Raw genomic sequence first — 22,482 nt, forward strand, 5'->3', positions numbered from 1 at the left:
AGCAGGTTTTTTAACTGTTTGTTTTTACTAGGCAACCAAATATTTATAAAGGTATCCAGGGTCTTACCTCACTCATTCTACTGGGAATTGTGATTAGAGCAGGGATCCCCAACCTTTTATATGTGTGAGCCACATTCAAATTAAAAAAGTTTTGGGGAGTAACACAAGCATCACAATAGTTCAGGGGGTCAAATAAGAGCTATGATTGGCTATTTGTTAGCCCCCATGTGGACTGGCAGCCTACGGGAGGCTGTTTGGCATTACACTAGGTTTTTATACAACTAAAACCAGTCTCCCAGCCAGAAATTCAAAATTAAGCACCTGCAACAAGGGGTTCGTGAGCCTACAGGGTTAACTATTCAGTCATGTGACTGGGATGGGAGTGTGGGGCTTGGGGGAGTGTCTAGAGGTTTTATCTATTTATTTGCTGATTTTAACTGTGTATGTGGTCTTGATAATGGTCTTAGGAGGAGACCGAAACGTTGGCCTGTTTTAACAGCATGTTTAAATAAAAGTAATGTTTTAATTTTTAAAAAATATCCTGGTGTGCACCAAATTCTTGGACTTCTATATATATATATATATATATATATATATATATATATATATATATATATATATATATATATATATACACGATAATGTTGTATTGGCAATCCGAAAGTCACAAAGTTTTCGTACCGAACGATTGTAAACAGCGGCAAAACCAATCCGATTTTTTCTCACTAAAAATACCAAAAAGTTGTGCAAGGTACGAAAAAGTTGCGGAAAATACGATTGGACCGATCGAGCGAACGGTCAGAGAGTTCATGGATAAGTAAATGTGCCCCATAGTCTAACTAACTGAACATGTTCACTTGGTGTGGGTGTCTGTGCAGGACCGAGGCATTATGGGAACTTTCTTTACACAGCTCAGCGTTTTTTCTTCCTGTTTGGCTTCTGATCATCTGAACAGGTGAAATATGGGGAGACTTAAGGGCACTATTGAGACAACTGAAGGTATGCCTGCAGCTTGAGATTAACTCTTTATTAGCCTTTCCTTCTCCTTAATAGATTAATAGAACAATCTTTGCTATATACATAATTAACTGCTGTTGCCTGCACTTTCTGCTCCCCCTCCCAGCGCGACTACTCACTGGATCTGCAGGAATGACGGCTCCTCCTGTTCCTGGGTCCCTCCTGCTGATCTCCAGACTGCTTGTCTCCTCAGGCTATTTTCACATACACACCCAAACACACACAGACAACACACACTTATTACACTAATACACACTTATACTTACACACACACATACATTTTGGGGGGATTTCACACATTCACAGCACTCACACTTAGGGGCACATTTACTTATCCACAAATGCTCTGAGCATTCTTTTGATCGGTCCAATCGTATTTTCCGCAACTTTTTTGTACCTTACGCGACTTTTTGATTTTTAGCGCGAAAAAAATGGATCGGTTTTGCCTCTGTTTATAATCGTTCGGTACGAAAATTTCATGACTTTCGGATCGCCAATACGATATTATCGTGACTAATATGATTTTGTCGTAAGCATTTTCATCATATTTGCGATCTTCAGAAATTTTCGTTTCCAAACCGAATCTTTCCCATTCAGGATTCAAACTCGTGCTTTCATAAATCTGCCCCATGCTTGCACACACACACAACACACATTTGGCAAGTATACACACACACTTACACAATTTTGTGTATTTTATTTTATCTCATCTCATCAATGCGCAATACCCCTTTTTAATGTTATTCTGGTGCTTTTATTACATTTTCTTTCTTTTTGGTGCATTTGTAGTCATTTTATTGCATTTTTAGTTCTGCATAGGTGTTCGTTTGATATTTTCCATAAAAACTAATTTGCCCAAGCCAAAATACTCTAACTGTGATTCTGACTGCAGATTACACTAGGTTATCTGTTTTATGTTGATACATTACAAAATATGGGGTACATAATGGGGTAAAATAAAAGCTTTGTGACGATTTTAAGAAATTTCATAAAAATCGTTATGTTTAGCATAGCTTTGTAGTGTGGTGCTTTGCCATACAAAGATATATTTACCTATAGTAGTTTGCAGTAGAAAGATGTATTTACCCATTCTTGTTTAGTTAGAATATGTAATTTCGGAAAATATATGTTTTTCTTGGGTTTCCGTACTGTTATTGGGTCTTATGGCACATCAGCTTTCAGAGCATCAGACATGAAAATTTGTATGCACTATTTTCATTTAAGTGCCTCTATATATGCAACATAGTTTGGTACATCTATGCATATTGGGCATCAAACTGTTCAGTAGGTCTGTGGCATTCATATTTAGAATGTTTTATGTTTAATACGTTAGGCAATGTGAGGTATATAATGGAGTAAAATGCAAGCTTTGTCACAATTTTTAAAAATTACATAAAAAGGACTACACTTATCTTAGCTTTGTCATACTGAGATATATTTACCTATTTTACATTCGGCAGGTATTTTCTGAAAATTTGAGGTTTTCTGGGGTCAACTAACTTATTTTCCACATTTACCATATTTATTTCTACTACCAAAAAATACACAGCCTGAATAATGCCGTGATATATATATAACTAACTTCCTTTTGGGGTCTCTAAATGCCTGATACTTTGGTAATACTATGCACAATGGGCATTAAACTGTTCAGTGGACCCTTGGCTTTCATATTTAGGATGTGTGGATCTTGGTACCTAATGCTATGTGGGAAATCAGGTGCTTGAAAGTGGAAGATTTGATGCGATTTTCAGATATCTCATATCTGATGATATGTATGTGTGTGTATACATATTATATATATATATATAGATACAAACAGTTCAAAAAGCTGCACACCAAAAGTCTGGGACGCTACCTGGGTGCCTGGACAGTAAGATAATGTGTACATCAGCAGGAGAGAACGGCACTCACAGGAACTTTTTCACAATGGAGACATCAAAGGCATCATAAGCAGTGAGGTTCTTTATTAGTCCGACGTTTCAGTTCCCACAGGAACTTTCATCAGGGACAACAAAATTGCAGTACACAGTGAACGTTATTTAAAGCCCAAAAGGGCGCCAAAGTGGTTGCTAGGCAACAACAAACAAACAACATGTACACTTAATGTAAAGATATAGACACAACACAGTGTGAGGAGCAAGGACGGGGTACATAAATAACCATACAAAGGGTACATAGAATAAATCAGCGCGTTCCTCCGAGCGCTAATAGGTACAAAGGGTACATAAAAAATATATACATCAGCACATCCTCCCGAGCGCTAGTGTACTAGCGCTACTACCTGCACAGCACTCGCCAAGTCCCGGGTGCCCCTAATGGCTCACACACTCTGCTTCTAGTCGCGGCCAGATCCTTAAGGAGTAAGCGCTCCCCTTTGTTTACGCGACTGTATCGCTGTGCTGCCGGCTGGTCTGATCGGCTTGCATATGGTTGCTAGGCAACCCGCCAGTGGTGAGCGGACTCGGGTAGTCCTTGTGCAGCTGCGGAACACTATCACTGCGGTTCACGGAGGCAGGGCAGCCACCTTTACACCTTAGCCCAGGGCGACACTTAGACTCCGTGGTCCTCATAGAAGGGCCAGGAATCTATTGTATGCCCTATATACAGCTATGTAGCCGGGCCCCCTAGGGTGTGTATCCGCTAGTGTCGCCATTTACACATCTCACATGGGGGTTTAAGCCATGCCCTGCGCAGGGCAAATTGTGGCAGAAAGGTCAGACAACGGGTATACTGCACCCCACGCGGGGTGTTCTAATTACTTAATGATCTGGCACGCAGTGAATAACACCCCATGCGGGGTGTTCCAGTTACTTCCATGAACTGGCCATCAGTCCAAGGGGCACACCTGCTGCCCCCTTGGTGTGTGTTTAGAGGGTCTTATATGTGGCAGTGGTGCAAAGAAAACGGAGAGATGTGCTCTTTTGTACACGTTCAATTGTACCCAGCACAAGTGGTGCCGTGTTTACTACATTGTTGCAAACATACATCCAGGTAGTACAAAAATATTGTTACAGTTAGCATATAGTCTGACATGCACCGGGGGTGAGACAACAGCTAGGTGTGCAGTTCAGATAAAGCAACCCAGGGGTAGTGTCTCATTGAGGCCCCGTGGGGCCACACAGTCAAGTTTATAGATCCAGCGGGATTCACGTCGGAGTAGTGCCAAGTCTCTGTTGCCCCCTCTAGGTAGAGGAGGCTGGTGGTCTATGGCCATGCACTTAAAGGTTGGCAGAGTGTGCCTCATGAGAAGAAAATGTCGTGCTACAGGTTGGTTAGACTCCCCCTCTTTGAGGGCCTTACTAATGGCTGAACGGTGATTGCCGATTCTTTCTCTGAGGGTGGTCACAGTCTTGCCCACATAGTATAGGCCACATGGACACGTGATGATATAGACTACAAAGGTTGACAGGCACCCAAGTCTCGAGCGTATTTTCAATCTTTTGCCCGTGTGGGGGTGTGGGAAATCCGCGCCGGTTAGTAAGCATCTACAGGTCACACAGTCAGGGCATTTATAACATCCTAGTTTTTGTAAAGAGGAAAGCCAGGTCTTTTGTTTGTTACCTGGACCTTTAAAGTCAGTTTTTACTAACAGATCCCTTAGACTGTTGTTCCTTCTGTATCCCATCAGAGGCTTTTGGGCCCGGTACAGCGACAGAGATTCGTCTTGATTGACCATGGGCCAATTTTTGTGGATGCTGTTGGATAGACTCTGGGCATTGGAGGAAAAGGTAGTGGTGAATATAAGTGGAGCCTGTTGCTTGTTTTGCTTCTGTGTTTTTGTCTTTAGTAAAGTTTCCTGGTTGTGTTCAAGGGCTCTCTCCAGTTGTGTCAGTAGGAGTTTTTCAGTATACCCACGCTCAAGGAATCTATTAAACATTTCTCGAAGTTGAGTTTTGGCGGTATCCGCCGAGCTGTTATTTCTGATTACACGTAGAAATTGTGAGTATGGAATACCTCTAATGGTAGTTGGAGGATGGTGGCTGGATGCATGTAGGATGGAGTTGCGGTCTGTAGGTTTTCGAAAAAGTCTTGTGCCCAATTTCAATTGGTCCCTAAAAATATTCAGGTCCAGAAAATCAATATTGTCCCTATGGGAATTCATAGTCAGCTTGATCGGGCAGTCGAGGTTATTTAGATATTGATGAAACGCTAATAGTGATGCTTCATCTCCGGTCCAGATAAAGAACAAATCATCTATGTAGCGAAAGTATGCTAAAATAGATGTATGTAGAAGCGGGAGTAGGTGGGTAGACTCAAACTGTGCCATATACAGGTTGGCATATGAAGGTGCCAGGGCACTGCCCATGGCGGTGCCCGAGGTCTGGAGGTAGAACTGATCTTCGAATCGAAAGAAGTTCCTAGTCAGGGTGAGCTCGAGCAGTTGTAACAGGAATTCTGTGGGTGTGCTACCAGTGTGACAGGTGGTGAGTGCTTCCCTTACTGCCCTAATTCCTTGCCCATGTGGGATCACCGTGTACAGGCTTGTAACATCCATGGTCACTAGGATACACTCATCGGGGATGTTGCCTAGTGCCATCAGCTTATTAATAACATGCGTGGAATCCTGGGTGTAGGAGCGCATGGCCTTAACTAGGGGCTGTAGGAAGGAATCCACATACGTAGAGACCGATTGGTATAAAGACCCCACTGCAGAGATTATAGGTCTGCCTGGGGGTGATGAGAGAGACTTGTGGACTTTAGGCAGTGTATAAATAATAGGTGTACGGGGGTAATCTGTTTTAAGGAAGTCATACACATTACTTGTAATCCATCCTGCGCTGAGGGCCATAGATAGGAGCCTATCAAGTTCCCCTTTAAACTTAAGGGTGGGATCACCAGGAAGTGTCCTATAAGTCTGTTTGTCAGATAATTGCCCCAGTAGCTCTTCCCTATAGTAGGAGTAGTCCAGTAACACAATGGATCCACCCTTGTCTGCCGGTCTGATAACTAAGTCACGGTCATCCCTCAGTGTGCGGATTGCCTGGCGTTCCGTAGGTGATAGGTTGTGGTGTGTCACATCTGTTGTACCCGCCTGTTTGGCCTCTAGTGCCAGGACTTTCCCAAAAGTCCGCACCGTCGGTGTGAGTAAATCAACTACAGACACTTACCATGAAATTTTGCATCTAGGAAAGAGGGAAATTGATCTACAATTACATGGGATATACTTATCCAACTTCCACAGGCAAAGACTTATCCCTAGAGGATTTAGAATCAATAACATACCCACCATAGGCCGTAATAACCCAGAATTTTGCAGTAAATGGTGTGGCATCCTCAACCATTGCTCGTTTGACCTACTTCTTTTAGTTGTAGAACAAGTTGGGAAGGAATTATCTACAGTTAGGGATGACCTAAAGCAGTTAGAAATACAATATATTAACCTACTGAAATCTGATAACACCACTGACTGGTTAAATAAGTTACAAACAAGTGTTGACAAATATAAACAAGATTTGACTAACTTCAAACAAAACAAACTGAGAAAAGTATCAGATGATTACAAACAAAAACGGGTGTATGGGTGGTTATTGGGTATTAAATCAGATATCCGCCACTCTAGACCATTGAGAAGGAAACGTCTACCCAAACCATTGCAGACCGTTGATAGCTCAGAACAATCGACTGACTCCGACAATAGCTGTGCCCCCAAACCTTTTTTAGGGGTGACAAGTGGTGCCGTGTTTACTACATTGTTGCAAACATACATCCAGGTAGTACAAAAATATTGTTACAGTTAGCATATAGTCTGACATGCACCGGGGGTAAGACAACAGCTAGGTGTGCAGTTCAGATAAAGCAACCCAGGGGTAGTGTCTCATTGAGGCCCCGTGGGGCCACACAGTCAAGTTTATAGATCCAGCGGGATTCACGTCGGAGTAGTGCCAAGTCTCTGTTGCCCCCTCTAGGTAGAGGAGGCTGGTGGTCTATGGCCATGCACTTAAAGGTTGGCAGAGTGTGCCTCATGAGAAGAAAATGTTGTGCTACAGGTTGGTTAGACTCCCCCTCTTTGAGGGCCTTACTAATGGCTGAACGGTGATTGCCGATTCTTTCTCTGAGGGTGGTCACAGTCTTGCCCACATAGTATAGGCCACATGGACACGTGATGATATAGACTACAAAGGTTGACAGGCACCCAAGTCTCGAGCGTTAAATAAGTTACAAACAAGTGTTGACAAATATAAACAAGATTTGACTAACTTCAAACAAAACAAACTGAGAAAAGTATCAGATGATTACAAACAAAAACGGGTGTATGGGTGGTTATTGGGTATTAAATCAGATATCCGCCACTCTAGACCATTGAGAAGGAAACGTCTACCCAAATCATTGCAGACCGTTGATAGCTCAGAACAATCGACTGACTCCGACAATAGCTGTGCCCCCAAACCTTTTTTAGGGGTGACTACCCGCTCGAAAAAAGACAAAGAAAGCGGAAATACACTAGACGAGGGGGGAGGTCACATAGGAAACAAACCCCCACGGGGAAGGAAAACATAATATTTAACCTTAGCAAACACACAATGACAGTAGGTGAAGTCTCCCTTTTATCAAAAGGACTCTCCTTTGTCCCTTCCTCTCAACCTGACACCCTAGATACCCTCATTGACATACACAGGTTTCAAAGAAAACTTAAACTGAAGGAACATTTTAGGAATTCACCCACACATGAACAGCCTAGATTTAGGGGCAAGAGCACCTTCGAACCTACCAACGTGCCACCGACGGTGCGGACTTTTGGGAAAGTCCTGGCACTAGAGGCCAAACAGGCGGGTACAACAGATGTGACACACCACAACCTATCACCTACGGAACGCCAGGCAATCCGCACACTGAGGGATGACCGTGACTTAGTTATCAGACCGGCAGACAAGGGTGGATCCATTGTGTTACTGGACTACTCCTACTATAGGGAAGAGCTACTGGGGCAATTATCTGACAAACAGACTTATAGGACACTTCCTGGTGATCCCACCCTTAAGTTTAAAGGGGAACTTGATAGGCTCCTATCTATGGCCCTCAGCGCAGGATGGATTACAAGTAATGTGTATGACTTCCTTAAAACAGATTACCCCCGTACACCTATTATTTATACACTGCCTAAAGTCCACAAGTCTCTCTCATCACCCCCAGGCAGACCTATAATCTCTGCAGTGGGGTCTTTATACCAATCGGTCTCTACGTATGTGGATTCCTTCCTACAGCCCCTAGTTAAGGCCATGCGCTCCTACACCCAGGATTCCACGCATGTTATTAATAAGCTGATGGCACTAGGCAACATCCCCGATGAGTGTATCCTAGTGACCATGGATGTTACAAGCCTGTACACGGTGATCCCACATGGGCAAGGAATTAGGGCAGTAAGGGAAGCACTCACCACCTGTCACACTGGTAGCACACCCACAGAATTCCTGTTACAACTGCTCGAGCTCACCCTGACTAGGAACTTCTTTCGATTCGAAGATCAGTTCTACCTCCAGACCTCGGGCACCGCCATGGGCAGTGCCCTGGCACCTTCATATGCCAACCTGTATATGGCACAGTTTGAGTCTACCCACCTACTCCCGCTTCTACATACATCTATTTTAGCATACTTTCGCTACATAGATGATTTGTTCTTTATCTGGACCGGAGATGAAGCATCACTATTAGCGTTTCATCAATATCTAAATAACCTCGACTGCCCGATCAAGCTGACTATGAATTCCCATAGGGACAATATTGATTTTCTGGACCTGAATATTTTTAGGAACCAATTGAAATTGGGCACAAGACTTTTTCGAAAACCTACAGACCGCAACTCCATCCTACATGCATCCAGCCACCATCCTCCAACTACCATTAGAGGTATTCCATACTCACAATTTCTACGTGTAATCAGAAATAACAGCTCGGCGGATACCGCCAAAACTCAACTTCGAGAAATGTTTAATAGATTCCTTGAGCGTGGGTATACTGAAAAACTCCTACTGACACAACTGGAGAGAGCCCTTGAACACAACCAGGAAACTTTACTAAAGACAAAAACACAGAAGCAAAACAAGCAACAGGCTCCACTTATATTCACCACTACCTTTTCCTCCAATGCCCAGAGTCTATCCAACAGCATCCACAAAAATTGGCCCATGGTCAATCAAGACGAATCTCTGTCGCTGTACCGGGCCCAAAAGCCTCTGATGGGATACAGAAGGAACAACAGTCTAAGGGATCTGTTAGTAAAAACTGACTTTAAAGGTCCAGGTAACAAACAAAAGACCTGGCTTTCCTCTTTACAAAAACTAGGATGTTATAAATGCCCTGACTGTGTGACCTGTAGATGCTTACTAACCGGCGCGGATTTCCCACACCCCCACACGGGCAAAAGATTGAAAATACGCTCGAGACTTTGTAGTCTTTGTAGTCTATATCATCACGTGTCCATGTGGCCTATACTATGTGGGCAAGACTGTGACCACCCTCAGAGAAAGAATCGGCAATCACTGTTCAGCCATTAGTAAGGCCCTCAAAGAGGGGGAGTCTAACCAACCTGTAGCACGACATTTTCTTCTCATGAGGCACACTCTGCCAACCTTTAAGTGCATGGCCATAGACCACCAGCCTCCTCTACCTAGAGGGGGCAACAGAGACTTGGCACTACTCCGACGTGAATCCCGCTGGATCTATAAACTTGACTGTGTGGCCCCACGGGGCCTCAATGAGACACTACCCCTGGGTTGCTTTATCTGAACTGCACACCTAGCTGTTGTCTCACCCCCGGTGCATGTCAGACTATATGCTAACTGTAACAATATTTTTGTACTACCTGGATGTATGTTTGCAACAATGTAGTAAACACGGCACCACTTGTGCTGGGTACAATTGAACGTGTACAAAAGAGCACATCTCTCCGTTTTCTTTGCACCACTGCCACATATAAGACCCTCTAAACACACACCAAGGGGGCAGCAGGTGTGCCCCTTGGACTGATGGCCAGTTCATGGAAGTAACTGGAACACCCCGCGTGGGGTGTTATTCACTGCGTGCCAGATCATTAAGTAATTAGAACACCCCGCGTGGGGTGCAGTATACCTGTTGTCTGACCTTTCTGCCACAATTTGCCCTGCGCAGGGCATGGCTTAAACCCCCATGTGAGATGTGTAAATGGCGACACTAGCGGATACACACCCTAGGGGGCCCGGCTACATAGCTGTATATAGGGCATACAATAGATTCCTGGCCCTTCTATGAGGACCACGGAGTCTAAGTGTCGCCCTGGGCTAAGGTGTAAAGGTGGCTGCCCTGCCTCCGTGAACCGCAGTGATAGTGTTCCGCCGCTGCACAAGGACTACCTGAGTCCGCTCACCACTGGCGGGTTGCCTAGCAACCATATGCAAGCCGATCAGACCAGCCGGCAGCACAGCGATACAGTCGGGTAAACAAAGGGGAGCGCTTACTCCTTAAGGATCTGGCCGCGACTAGAAGCAGAGTGTGTGAGCCATTAGGGGCACCCGGGACTTGGCGAGTGCTGTGCAGGTAGTAGCGCTAGTACACTAGCGCTCGGGAGGATGTGCTGATGTATATATTTTTTATGTACCCTTTGTACCTATTAGCGCTCGGAGGAACGCGCTGATTTATTCTATGTACCCTTTGTATGGTTATTTATGTACCCCGTCCTTGCTCCTCACACTGTGTTGTGTCTATATCTTTACATTAAGTGTACATGTTGTTTGTTTGTTGTTGCCTAGCAACCACTTTGGCGCCCTTTTGGGCTTTAAATAACGTTCACTGTGTACTGCAATTTTGTTGTCCCTGATGAAAGTTCCTGTGGGAACTGAAACGTCGGACTAATAAACAACCTCACTGCTTATGATGCCTTTGATGTCTCCATTGTGAAAAAGTTCCTGTGAGTGCCGTTCTCTCCTGCTGATATATATATATATATATATATATATATGTGTAAACAAACTTTGGTGAGCCTATGATTAATTGCTGGATTAGCATGAAACGCGTTAGGCTTTATACATGGGGTATGATTTTTAATGGATTATAATAAATTATTATAATATTTATAACTTTTGATTTTTTGCGGTCTTAATCTTTAATATTGTAGTATTTCCCTCTTTTTGGCCACTAGAGGGATGAGTTTGCAACACCTATAACAGCGTTTTTCAACCGCTGTTCCGCGGCACACTAGTGTGCCGCGAGATGTTGCCTGGTGTGCCGTAGGTGAAGACAAGACTCCCCCGGTCCCCTCTGGGACACCTTCCACTTCCTGGCTCCATGATGCCCGGAAATCGTCACTGCCTTTGACGTCATCCGGCATCGGATCCAGGAGGGCGGAGCAACCAGAGAGGAGAGGCAGCACTATCCTGCCCTGGCACAACCCGACCGGGGGGAGCAACTGCCCAGGCCCTGCCCCGACAGACCAGATCCACCAGGGGCCAGGCCCATGCACAGCCGCCCTACTCCCCACTGGAGGACAATCCCAGGACACCCCTGGATGCCGCAGCCTGACATGTAAGAAAACAATTAATAATAATATATATATAATATAAAATTTTTGTGTGTATAAAAAAAAAAAAAAAAATCAGTGGGGGGGTGGGTTTGTGGAGAAAATGTCCCGGAAAATACTTTCTTTGTGTTTATTTGATTCCCATTCAAGAGAATTACTTTATATATAGTCAATATAGGCACAGAGTTAAATTTTTTAACATTTTTTAATGGTGGTGTGCCTCGTGATTTTTTTCATGAAACAAGTGTGCCTTTGCCCAAAAAAGGTTGAAAAACACTGACCTATAATACCTATTTTATTTATTCTGATTTTTTTCTAGTTTGGCTGTTTTTGTAATCTCATGAAAACTGCCAATTTTGGAAAAGCATTGTGACTGTATGTGTACTTTCCAAAAATACATGGTTTTGGGGGGGGGGGGGGGTCATCTTATTTTTTTGTGTTTTTAACCCACAAAAATGTAGTACATGTGTTACATTTTCAGTAGCTAAAGAGATCTCCGGTACAATTTGTATGCACTAACTTTCTTTTGGGGGTCTCTAAATACCAGCTACTTTGTTAATCCTATGATAAGTGGGCATCAAACTGTTCAGTGAACCCTTGGCTTTCATATTTAGGATATTTATTCTTGGTACCTAATGTTATGTGGGAGATATGATGCCTGAAATTGAAAGCTTTGCGCCAATTTTTTTTTAAATTTTCTTAATTTTTTATAAAAACTGCTTAATTCAGAAAAACATTGCTGTTTGGTACATAGGAATTGAAAGACATGGTTACCCATTTCAGATTCGGCAGATTGTGTACTTTGCAAAAATATATGGTTTCCTGGGGTAAACCTAATTTAGAGCTCGAAATCTTGTTCCAGAAGTAGAAATACAAAAAAAAAAGACTTGGAAAGCTCAGGTTCTCCTGAAAAAAACGGTATATATTTGGCCTACCTAATCTAACCCCATACCCCCCGGTAAATGCTCCTAAAATAAGAGACCACAGAATGTTTACAAAATGTCTGGCACTGAGGGGAACCGAAATGTGAAATTCTGCTGGCGCGTAAAGGGTTAATGCTAGGATCACACGAATGTGAAGGCACCTGTTTTGCAATTTGCTTTGCTTAACCTGGCAGTTAGCAATAATGGTGTTTCGTTTAAATGACTACAGATTTGTATTGGTACAAAACAGTTGTACCCCTACCCCATCCATCGTTGTGTTTGGACTTAAAACATTGCCCATCTGAATGACAAACTAACAATAGTTTAGCTTGTTCCTGATGTATGATAGGGTAAGGGTCCTGCTGTTAATGTTAAAACAAATGAATAATGGAATATTTATATAAACCTGATAACTATAATATATGCATTATATTGTTTTCGAAACAGTGTTGTTCTGTGTTTCAGAAACATGCCAAAGGACAGGATTTGTTTGACCAGATTGTATATCATTTGGACCTAGTGGAAACTGACTATTTTGGCCTGCAGTATATGGATGCTGCACAAATATCGGTATGTGTTTTCCATCTCAATTTCACTATAGGAATCTTTTATATTTGTATTCTATCGGTAATGATGTCTGAAAAGTAGGGGAAGGTCTAATGATAACAATAAGCAATACTGTGGACTGGCTTAAAATCTGAAAGTGGTAAACTTGAACATATAATTCTTGACTGATACCACATTAGATAGAAATCCAGAAGCTATTTTCTAGTGTATCAATACTGAACATTGCTATATCAAAGAGCCACAATGGAAACTGTCTATGTGCAGAATAGTTATTTGTAGCACAGATGGACTATAAAGCTAAGACGCATTTTATGCAAAGTAAAAACTTAATACTAATGGAAACTGTACTGTACACCAAAATAAAAACAATATTATAATAACTGTGCTATTTACCAGTATTGCATGTATCAAGTAAAAAGTGTTTATTATACAGCAAAAACACCACGTATAGTTAATTAAATAAGTGTTATTTACATCATAAAAATCTGTGCAGTGTTAGATGGAGGCTGAAAAAAGTTGTAATAATTTTGAAAAGGTTGTAGCCAGTTGTTTAGCAGCATAAGTTAATATACAGTCATTCAATTTTGTGTGATGTACGCAAATTTACACTCATCATTTCTGTGGCAGGAAATGATTTAGCAGCACTGTTGCCAAAGAAAGAAAGAAAGTAAGAAAGTAAAGCAGAAAAGAAAATCCATATGAATTTTTGTAAATTTTTGTAAAATTTGTCATCTTTATACAAAACTAAATTTTACTCTTGTCATCGTATCCATTTACCTTTCCTTATCTAAGAATTGTAAGCGATAATACATTGTGATATATGTAAGGAGCACTGACAGTAAGCTCTACAAGACAGCCAAAATAATTTTTTTGAAGGGATGGAAAAATATAATTCCTTATGTAACAGGAAAAAAGTAGACTATATTAGTGATAATCGAAATTGAAATGGCTGCAAAAAAAAGCAAGCTGTGTGGTAGAAAAAATTGCATGGTAGTCACGATAAGCATTGACCTTTGACTTCAATGCATTTGGCGAAACTTTTTCCACAATCCTTCTGTCTTTGTCCTGTAATTGTTCCCTTACTTTTCTCTTACTGTAGGAAACTTTTTTTATCCTTGTTTCTGTTTTGCTTTTGCTTTTTCCTGTCACCATCATCTTCTCCTCTTCACCTTTTATTTTCCTTCTATGTTCATTTCACATGCTTTTTATTTTTATCTCACAAACTATTCTAAGGAAAGCAGTTATGACATGCATTTTAACTTCTTCTTATTTTGGGTTAGTGTGTAATTAAATAGTTACGTATAGGCTACTGTATGTATATAGGCTTTATCTTTGTACTTGGTTCAGTGTGCAGGACATTAAAGGAGAAGGAAAGGCTAAGTCACTTGGGGGTGCCAAAATGTTAGGCACCCCCAAGTGACTTAGAACGCCTACCTTGTACCCCGGGCTGGTGCCCCTGTACGGAGGGAACAGCACCAGCCCGGGGCACCTGTAGACACCGCTTCCTCCTTCCTTTGCGCGCTGCCGGCGAAATCCGCCGGCCGGCGCATGCGCAGTAGAGTGAAAAGCCGACTTTAATGTTTAAGTTCGGCTTTTCACTCTACTGCGCATGCGCGCGCAAGCGAGGAGGAAGGAGGAAGCGCCGGCAGCTACCCCGGGCTGGTGCTGTTCCCTCCGTACAGGGGCACCAGCCCGGGGTACAAGGTAGGCGCTCTAAGTCACTTGGGGGTGCCTAACATTTTGGCACCCCCAAGTGACTTAGCCTTTCCTTCTCCTTTAATCCAAAATCCATCCAGCCCCTTCCTCCTCCTATCAGCAATGATGATGTCAAGGCCCAGTACAGGGTAGAGGGCAGACTGGCAATTTTTCCCTAGACTGGGCTGATTTCATTATGTTCGGGTGAAAGATGTAGTAAAGAAATGGTTTCTGCTAGAGTTTCAGCGGGTACCCAGAAGAGACTGGTTCATAATTTCTTCTTTCAAGGATGCAGAATCTAACAGGAGAATAGCATACCTCCCAACTGTCTCGATTTACGCGGGACAGTCCCGATTTTGACAGCTCAGCCTGCAGTCCTGGATTCTTACTGAAAAATCCCTCATTTTCCTTTGCTCTCCTGTACTGAACCTGAACTGAATGCTAAAAAAGATACAATGTTTTGCAGGGAACTGAGACTTGCAGCTGAAATAGCAATTTCACCTTTTTTTTTTTTTTTAGCAAAACTGTAATAACACATAAAACAAGACCCCAAAACCCCCAGAAATGTGTTCAAACTTTAAACTGCTAAATTTTGTAAGATGGGAGTGAAATTTAGGGGGTGTGGTAAAAAAAAAATTCAGCATGCAGCATTTCTTCTTGTCCCACTTTACATTTTTTAAATGTTGGGAGGTATGAAATAGTACAAGAATACATAGATCATTTGTGTGAGTCAAAAGTGATAGAGATGGTGGTGCCTTAAGAAAGGTTCAAAGGTTTTTTACACAAGGCTTTTCCTCATAAAGACAACTTCTGGGCTCTCAGACCAGTGTTAGATATGAGGCTGCTAAACAGGTTTCTTTCCAGGAAGAGAAAATCAAAAAGCAGATTTTCTCAGTTGGTTCATTATAGATCCAGGGAAGTGAAGCCTACACATAGACACATTAAGGGAGTTGGTAAAGATATTTGGTCAGCCAGAGATAGATGCCATGGCTTCCCTTTCAAAACAGAAAATGACTGAAGTTTTTCTCGAGGTTCCTATACAAGGAGGTCTTTGCAGTGGATGGTCTAAGGCAGAGTTTGTCAGGAGGCTTAATTTACATTGTTCCACCTTTTCCTTTAATTTGGAAAGTTCTGAAGAAAATCATAGAGGAGAGAGCAGAGACCATAGCAGTATCCCAGAAGACCCTGTTTTCCTCTTCTTCATAGCTTTAGAGAAACCTATGGCAATTCAAATTTTCCACACATTCAAGATCAGAGCCATTTATCCTTGATAGTCTGGCAGTTGAAAGGTCAAGACTGAAGTACCTTTCTTTGAGTCATGAAGTTATAGATCTTCTCAAATCAAGGAAGAGTAGTACTTCTCTTCAATAAAAGTATGGGAAATGTTAGAAAAGATCTATCTCCCTCACCTTCAGTGCTGGTAGAGCTTTTGTTTTCAGGCTATGAAAAAGATCTCACTTTTAATACATTAAAAGCACAAGTTTCTGCTATTTCAAAATCGGAGAAAGAAGTATTTTGGCACACTCTAGATTTGGCGAGGGCTGTCCAGATCTACTTGCAAAGAACTGAGTCTTGGAGGAAATCAGAGTGACTGTTTGTAGTGCCTAATGGGTTTAGAAAGGGGCAAGTCCCAACTAAGAAAACAATAAGTTCATAGATTGTCACAGCTATTTCCAAGGCTTATAATGTGGTAGGCAGGAAGGTTCCCATGGGGTTGAGTGCACATTCTACCAGGGTGTTGGCAAGTTCCTGGACGACAGAAACCAGGGAGTCACCAGAAGACATCTGTAGATTGATAAAATGGTCTTCAATCAACACGTTTGTGAAACATTATAAACTAGATGTTCGTACCTGCCAAGAAGCTAAATTTGGGAAAAAAAAGTTTTGCAATCTGTGGTATATAATGCTGATTAAAAGTGTTACTGATTAATTTGGTTCCCTCCCTCCTTTAAGCTTTGGGAATTCCCATTGGTGAATGCTGACCATGGGTGAGTAGGGGTAAACAGGAAATTGTTATGCTTACTGTAATTCTTGTTTCCTGGTCACTTCCTTGGCAGCATTCACCAGGAAGTTTTCGCCCTATGTGGGGACAGCTTGATACATAGATTATGGGGTTGGGAGGAAGCAGCAATTTTGGTAGGAGGTCCTGCCTGCTGGCCAGCAGGGAGGTTAACCTACTGGTGAATTATGCCATGGAAGTGATAAACAATTTCCTGTTATTTAGGTAGTAAATATTATTTTTAAAGGAATAAATGCCAAATAATACTGTGTTACATAACTTAGAGTAAAATTATTTTTGTTGATCATATTTATCATTAAATACTTACCAGAAGTAACTTGATCCTTTATAATGCTGAAGTTTTGGTTGTAGAGAGTCATATTAGCCTTATTTTTATTTATTTTTTCTTTTTAATAATTCTGTTTGTTTTCCCAGCACTGGCTGGACCCCACTAAGCTAATAAAGAAACAAATAAAAAGTAAGTAAACATTTCAATTTATTGTATTATCCTGTGTATATCTGCTGTTATACTGTTACATAAGTGTGATATCAGAGATTTGTTGCCCGCAGTTACATCTAGACTACCGCAAGTAACAAATCTCCCCCAAATGCTTTCCCCCACCATTGATGACATGAATCACTGGGTGGGGCAAAACCTAAGCAGGCAACAAATCTCCCTGTGTGCCATCACCCTTAATCAAAAAACAAGCTCTTTTAATATGCTCCAGTCACTCCATAGCAGTCCATTCTGGCCCCAGAACTGTGTGCAATCTGGGACTAGTCAAATTAAAAAAGAAACTGTAAATATGGTTAAAACTGTAGCTATAGTTAAATGTTCCATTATGTTCTAGTTAACTCTGCTTGCCCTAGTCAGTGCCCGACCTTCTAAACAAACTCTATTTGTACAGTATATTAGTATGTATATCTTTATATTATAAAGCACTACTTATGTACACAGCGCTGTTGCCTTTTTAAAGTACAAAATTAGAATAAAAAGCTGTATTCGTTAGGTGTGAATGATAAGTGTTCATCTTTTTTACGGGGGTAAAAACCTTCATAAAAACAAGAAGATAATAATAATATCATTATTATTAGAAGTTAATTAAGTAGCAATTTTAGTTTGTACTCAAGATTAACATACTTAACCTGGGGGCACTCGCCCAGGGCCTGGTGCTCAGGGCAGAAGCATTCCTGTGTAAATACCAACCACAGTCATGCTATTCTTCTGGACTCTAAGGGCAGTGGTAGACAGTGATTAGTCATCCTGTGACAAATCTTTGTTGCCGCGGCAAGAATGTAAATCACCAGTGGGATGGCGTACGCATCTCTATGATTTGCCAGAGTTGCCTTGAGAGGAAACTTTGGGCGACTTCGGCAAGACGTAGCGACGCGTATGCCATCCCACTGGCGATTTACATTCTTGCTGGTGGGATGGCATTGCGGGGAGATTAGTCACCTGTGGCAACAAAGATTTGTCACGGGGCAACTAATTTCCCCGTCTGTCACTGCCCTAAAGGCACAGAACAGCATCCTTGAACTCAGTGCACTGTGCAGTGTAGATGATCTAATCCTAAGGAGGCAGTGCATTTAAGATGACTCTTAGCACTTTCCTTGGGAGCAGAGTGAGGGGGGGGGGGTTCTGCACAGTGGGAGAGACCATGTTAACTGAGATTTTTAGCACAGGTAGGCAGGAATATTTTCAATCAATTTTGATTGAATGTCAGGCTTCAGCTTGACGTGTGCATTGAACCTTTAACAGAGGAAGAAGTATTCAATTATGAAAAACGCAGAGCAGGAGGAGAGCGAAAATGTGATTTAAGGGGGTAAGGACATATTTTAATCAGTATTTTAAAATGGTAGGAAGTTTTTAAAAGACATGTCAACCCCAAAAAAATGTTTTGCCTAATAAAAGTAAACTTAATTCTAAGCAACTTTGCAATATACATTCATTACATATTTGTAATAGTTTTTGAGTTCTTTGTATATATAACTACTATTAAAAGCAAGTGTTGTCTGTCCTTTTCTATTCTTTGTTCTGGTGGCTCTGGCTATTGAAACAAATGTAACACAAGCCAGCAGATTTTCCAGACTTGTCTTGCTGAAGGAGCCTGGCATTTGCAACATTGTTTAAAAAGCAACAACCAGGAGTTCAGCAAGTGTTGCTCTCTATAGCAATTACATTTACAAATAACTTTTAAAGCACTAATAATTTTTAATAAATTGATATTAGAATTATGTTTTCTTTTATTAGGCAAAAAATTATTTTTGGAGTTGACATGTCCTTTAATGGATTATATTTAGAAAACTATTTTATTTGAAAGAAATTTTAATAGTGAAAACACAATTCTTGATGCCCCTTAATTGATAAAATGAATCGAAAAATACCCAAAAAGAGAAACTTTCCGTGAGCTTTCATCATGCAAAATTTCGAGACAGATCAATAAGAATTTTTTCTGGTTTTAATAAATCTGCCCTTTATATCTTTCCAGTAGATCCTTGTTTGTATTAAGTGTTTTCACAACACCAGTAGTTTGTTGATACAGAAAGAATCAATTATTTCACTGATTTGATTATACAAAACAAGTTGCATTGTTTTAATAAAAATAAATCTGATTAGGATAAAAAAAAATTGTTTTAACCTTGCATTAGTCATTACTGGTTTTTGTAAGTTATTAAAAAAAAGTCTAGAGTATAAATGCATTCTCCTTTTAATTCTCAAGTGGTTATTATGGTTTATTAAAAAAATATCGAAATGCATAATGGTTTCAGTGGTCTTCTATTTCTGTGAGATGCTTCGCTTACGGTAGTTAAGTGATATTGAAAAACTGGTTTAAGAAATGATAGGCAGCCTGACATTTATTTTCATAAGGCTGCAGTGGAAACGCACTAAAGTCTGCTTTGTTGTGCAGTAAAAGGAAAAAAAATTATGCAGAGAATTAAAAATTAAGACCCATCCCAGGATTTTTTGCAGGGTTTATTGTTAAGAGTATTATTTTAATGCAATTATAAAGCACCAGCAAAGATAGTCAGATCAACAGAACAAAGACAGCACAGGGTTTATATAAACTTTGTGATATAGTAGCTTATGTCATAAGAAACGTATGATCATAGGCTTTACCAGTTTACCAGTGTACACGCATAGAAATATCTGTCCATAGCACAGAAAACAAGATCTGCGCCAGATAGGTGGTTCTGTCTTCAAGGCTATAGTTATTGTAACTAATGCTAGCTTGAAAACAGAATCCATCCGAGTCGGGGGGCCTGTGGGTGAATCTGCACACACAGAATTTATTCTTTATCAGTAGCAGCATAGAAACATGGAGCTCTTTTAGTTTTGAAGAGCTGAATCCTTCAGGAGAGGTGTTAGTGTGGGCTCTTTTTTTTTTTTTGCTCAATGCATTTTTATTAAAACAATATTTGCAAGGTACAGAGGTACACTCTATAAGTACTGTAAATTACGGAGGATAAGTTAGAATATCACATAAGATAAGTAACATTTTTTCATAGCCTACAGAATAGATCAAAACAATTTAAACTAAACAACCCCTTATCAATTATACAGTTTTGTTGTACTTTTAGTTGGCCACATTATCATTCGGGTGGTGTGAGTCAGGCACAAGGAAAATGTCTGTCCAGTGTTGCGGGGAAGGACCAACCAACCCAGGGCCTTTTAAGGGCTAAGATTTTAGATCCAATAAGATGAGTTTCCTTTAGAAATGCTATGGAAGTATTAAGGTTTTTAAGAAACTCAAGGACTAGTCTGCATTTAATTGGGACATTTAGTCCCCTTACATTACAGTTAGATAGCCATGATTCCGCTGGGTTGGGTAGTTCCCCCACGTTTGTTTCAAGGCCCTTGCAATATTTATCATACCATTGAGCATTAGACTTTAACATTTGCAAAAATAGTGAACAATATCTGCGCAATAACCAGGCACAGTTATAATAACTTTCCCAGACATTTCCCCCTTCCTTCCACCCATACCCCAACTTTGGATAGAATTTGCCCTTTAATGTAAATACCAAATAACCTCATTGGGAGTGGGTCATGCCACTCTGTCAAGCACAATTTGCCCCCAGTGAACTGGAAGGTAGGTGAATTAAAGGGAACAGATCTGGAACTGCCAATTAGCCCCGGTGCTATTGAAAAGCCTACTAACTGAGTGTTCAGGGAACCCTACAAACCTCAGGTTACTTTGCCACAGGTGGTTCTCTAAATCATCTGATTTGTGTTAGCACTCCATTACCAACCGCCAGAATGTGTAGGAGAGCTTGGAGTGGATCCTGCCCGTTCTGTTGCAGCTCCATTTTGGTTTTCTTCACGGGCATATTTCTCTAGGTGTTGCCCCATCAGAGCCCTTTTGTGGAAAGGGTGCCCAACCTGATTCTTCTGACTCTGTTGCCGTGGGGTGTAGGTAGGTATATCAGGATTTTTCCCAGGGGTTTTTGGCCAAGCTCTAGAAAGTGCGTGCACTCACATCGGTGGTCAGACCATGCACCAGGCTTTTTCTTGTTACCTGTCTGGCAACCATGGTCAAACCATAGGCAAACTGGCAGCCTGACTAGCTCTCTACTTTCCTTATAAACACTAATGGGAGAAGCCCCTGAAATTATTCTGTTTAACCCCACACATTCTTAAGGTGGCCCCACACGGCCGATTTCAGCTGCCAATATTGGTCCTTTAGACCAGTTCTGCAGCTTTTCTGCCTGTGCATGGGCACCAGCGATGGGCCTCCTGACTGACATCTGGCCTGAAATCGGCCAGATCTCTGTTGCCCAAGGATATATTTATGTAAATATGTATATTTATTCTTATATACACATGGACATGAATATTCCTGGTTATAAAGGTTCTTTAATAAAAGAGATAGTTCAATGAAAAATATACAAAAGCTATTAACACATATCTACAAATCTACAAAAATAACAAACATACAAAATACAAAACGACACTAAATCTAAATACACTATATAACTGCTATTTAGAAAGATAATTATAAAGGTGTATATGTTACATAGAATCCCCCTTATACTCATCCTTCCATTGAGTCAATCATCTGTGTCCTCGCTCCAGGAACTCCAGGAACACAATACTAAAACTTAACCCATGCTATTAACCTAGAGATCGGTCATAGTTGATGTGGCAAGTTCTGATTGGTCAACTTTAGGGAGTTTGCCATAGATTCCTGAGGCAGGTTGGACAATAGAAGTTGGGAAAATGCAGTTGGAGGGGATTGAATTTTCAACAACCCTTGGTCAAAGGGGGGGAGATTGGGTGACTGTGTGCTAGATAGGATGTCTTTGAAGCTTGTATCCATTGTAACCTGATTGTATCTAATATGTAAATTACTCAACATCCTTAAATACACAAGTTACAATGTATATATAAAATACACGCATATTCTATTTAATAGAGATATGATGCAAGCAAGCCTCCCTGGGTTAACAATCTTGATCGGGCAGGTTTAATTTTTCTGTTGTATTGGGGCCACATTGTCTCATTGATGCGGCCCCTGAACTGCCAATGCCCCCCCTCATTTTAATTCAATTGAATTAGCCCAATATCACTCACCCATAGGTGGGCATATCAGCAGGAGATCCGCTCACTTGGTGACCTTGCCAAAAAAGCGGATCTTACAGTGGCCACTCTATAGTAGATATGTTTACTTTAGTGTAAAGCAACTTCTTGATTCATGTCCTAAAAAATTGTTAAAACATTTATTTGTTGTCTTGCTTTTCACCTTTATTATTACGATTTGGCATTATCACTGTAAACAAACTCCAGAATTAAC

At 41.2% G+C, this 22,482-nt stretch overlaps 1 protein-coding gene across 2 annotated transcripts in view; it reads left to right on the plus strand.

The window, feature by feature from the left end:
- The window catches only part of epb41l4b (erythrocyte membrane protein band 4.1 like 4B), a 179,845-nt gene that overhangs the window by 65,095 nt on the left and 92,268 nt on the right, over window positions 1-22,482 (plus strand). For both annotated transcript variants that reach the window (XM_031904419.1, XM_018094865.2), the window contains exons 2-3: window positions 12,895-12,999; window positions 17,126-17,168. In XM_031904419.1, the coding sequence (XP_031760279.1) occupies window positions 12,895-12,999; window positions 17,126-17,168 (148 nt within the window). The remainder of the gene's footprint in view (window positions 1-12,894; window positions 13,000-17,125; window positions 17,169-22,482) is intronic.

Source organism: Xenopus tropicalis, chromosome 6 (assembly GCF_000004195.4).
Source record: "Xenopus tropicalis strain Nigerian chromosome 6, UCB_Xtro_10.0, whole genome shotgun sequence".
NCBI lineage: Eukaryota > Metazoa > Chordata > Amphibia > Anura > Pipidae > Xenopus > Xenopus tropicalis.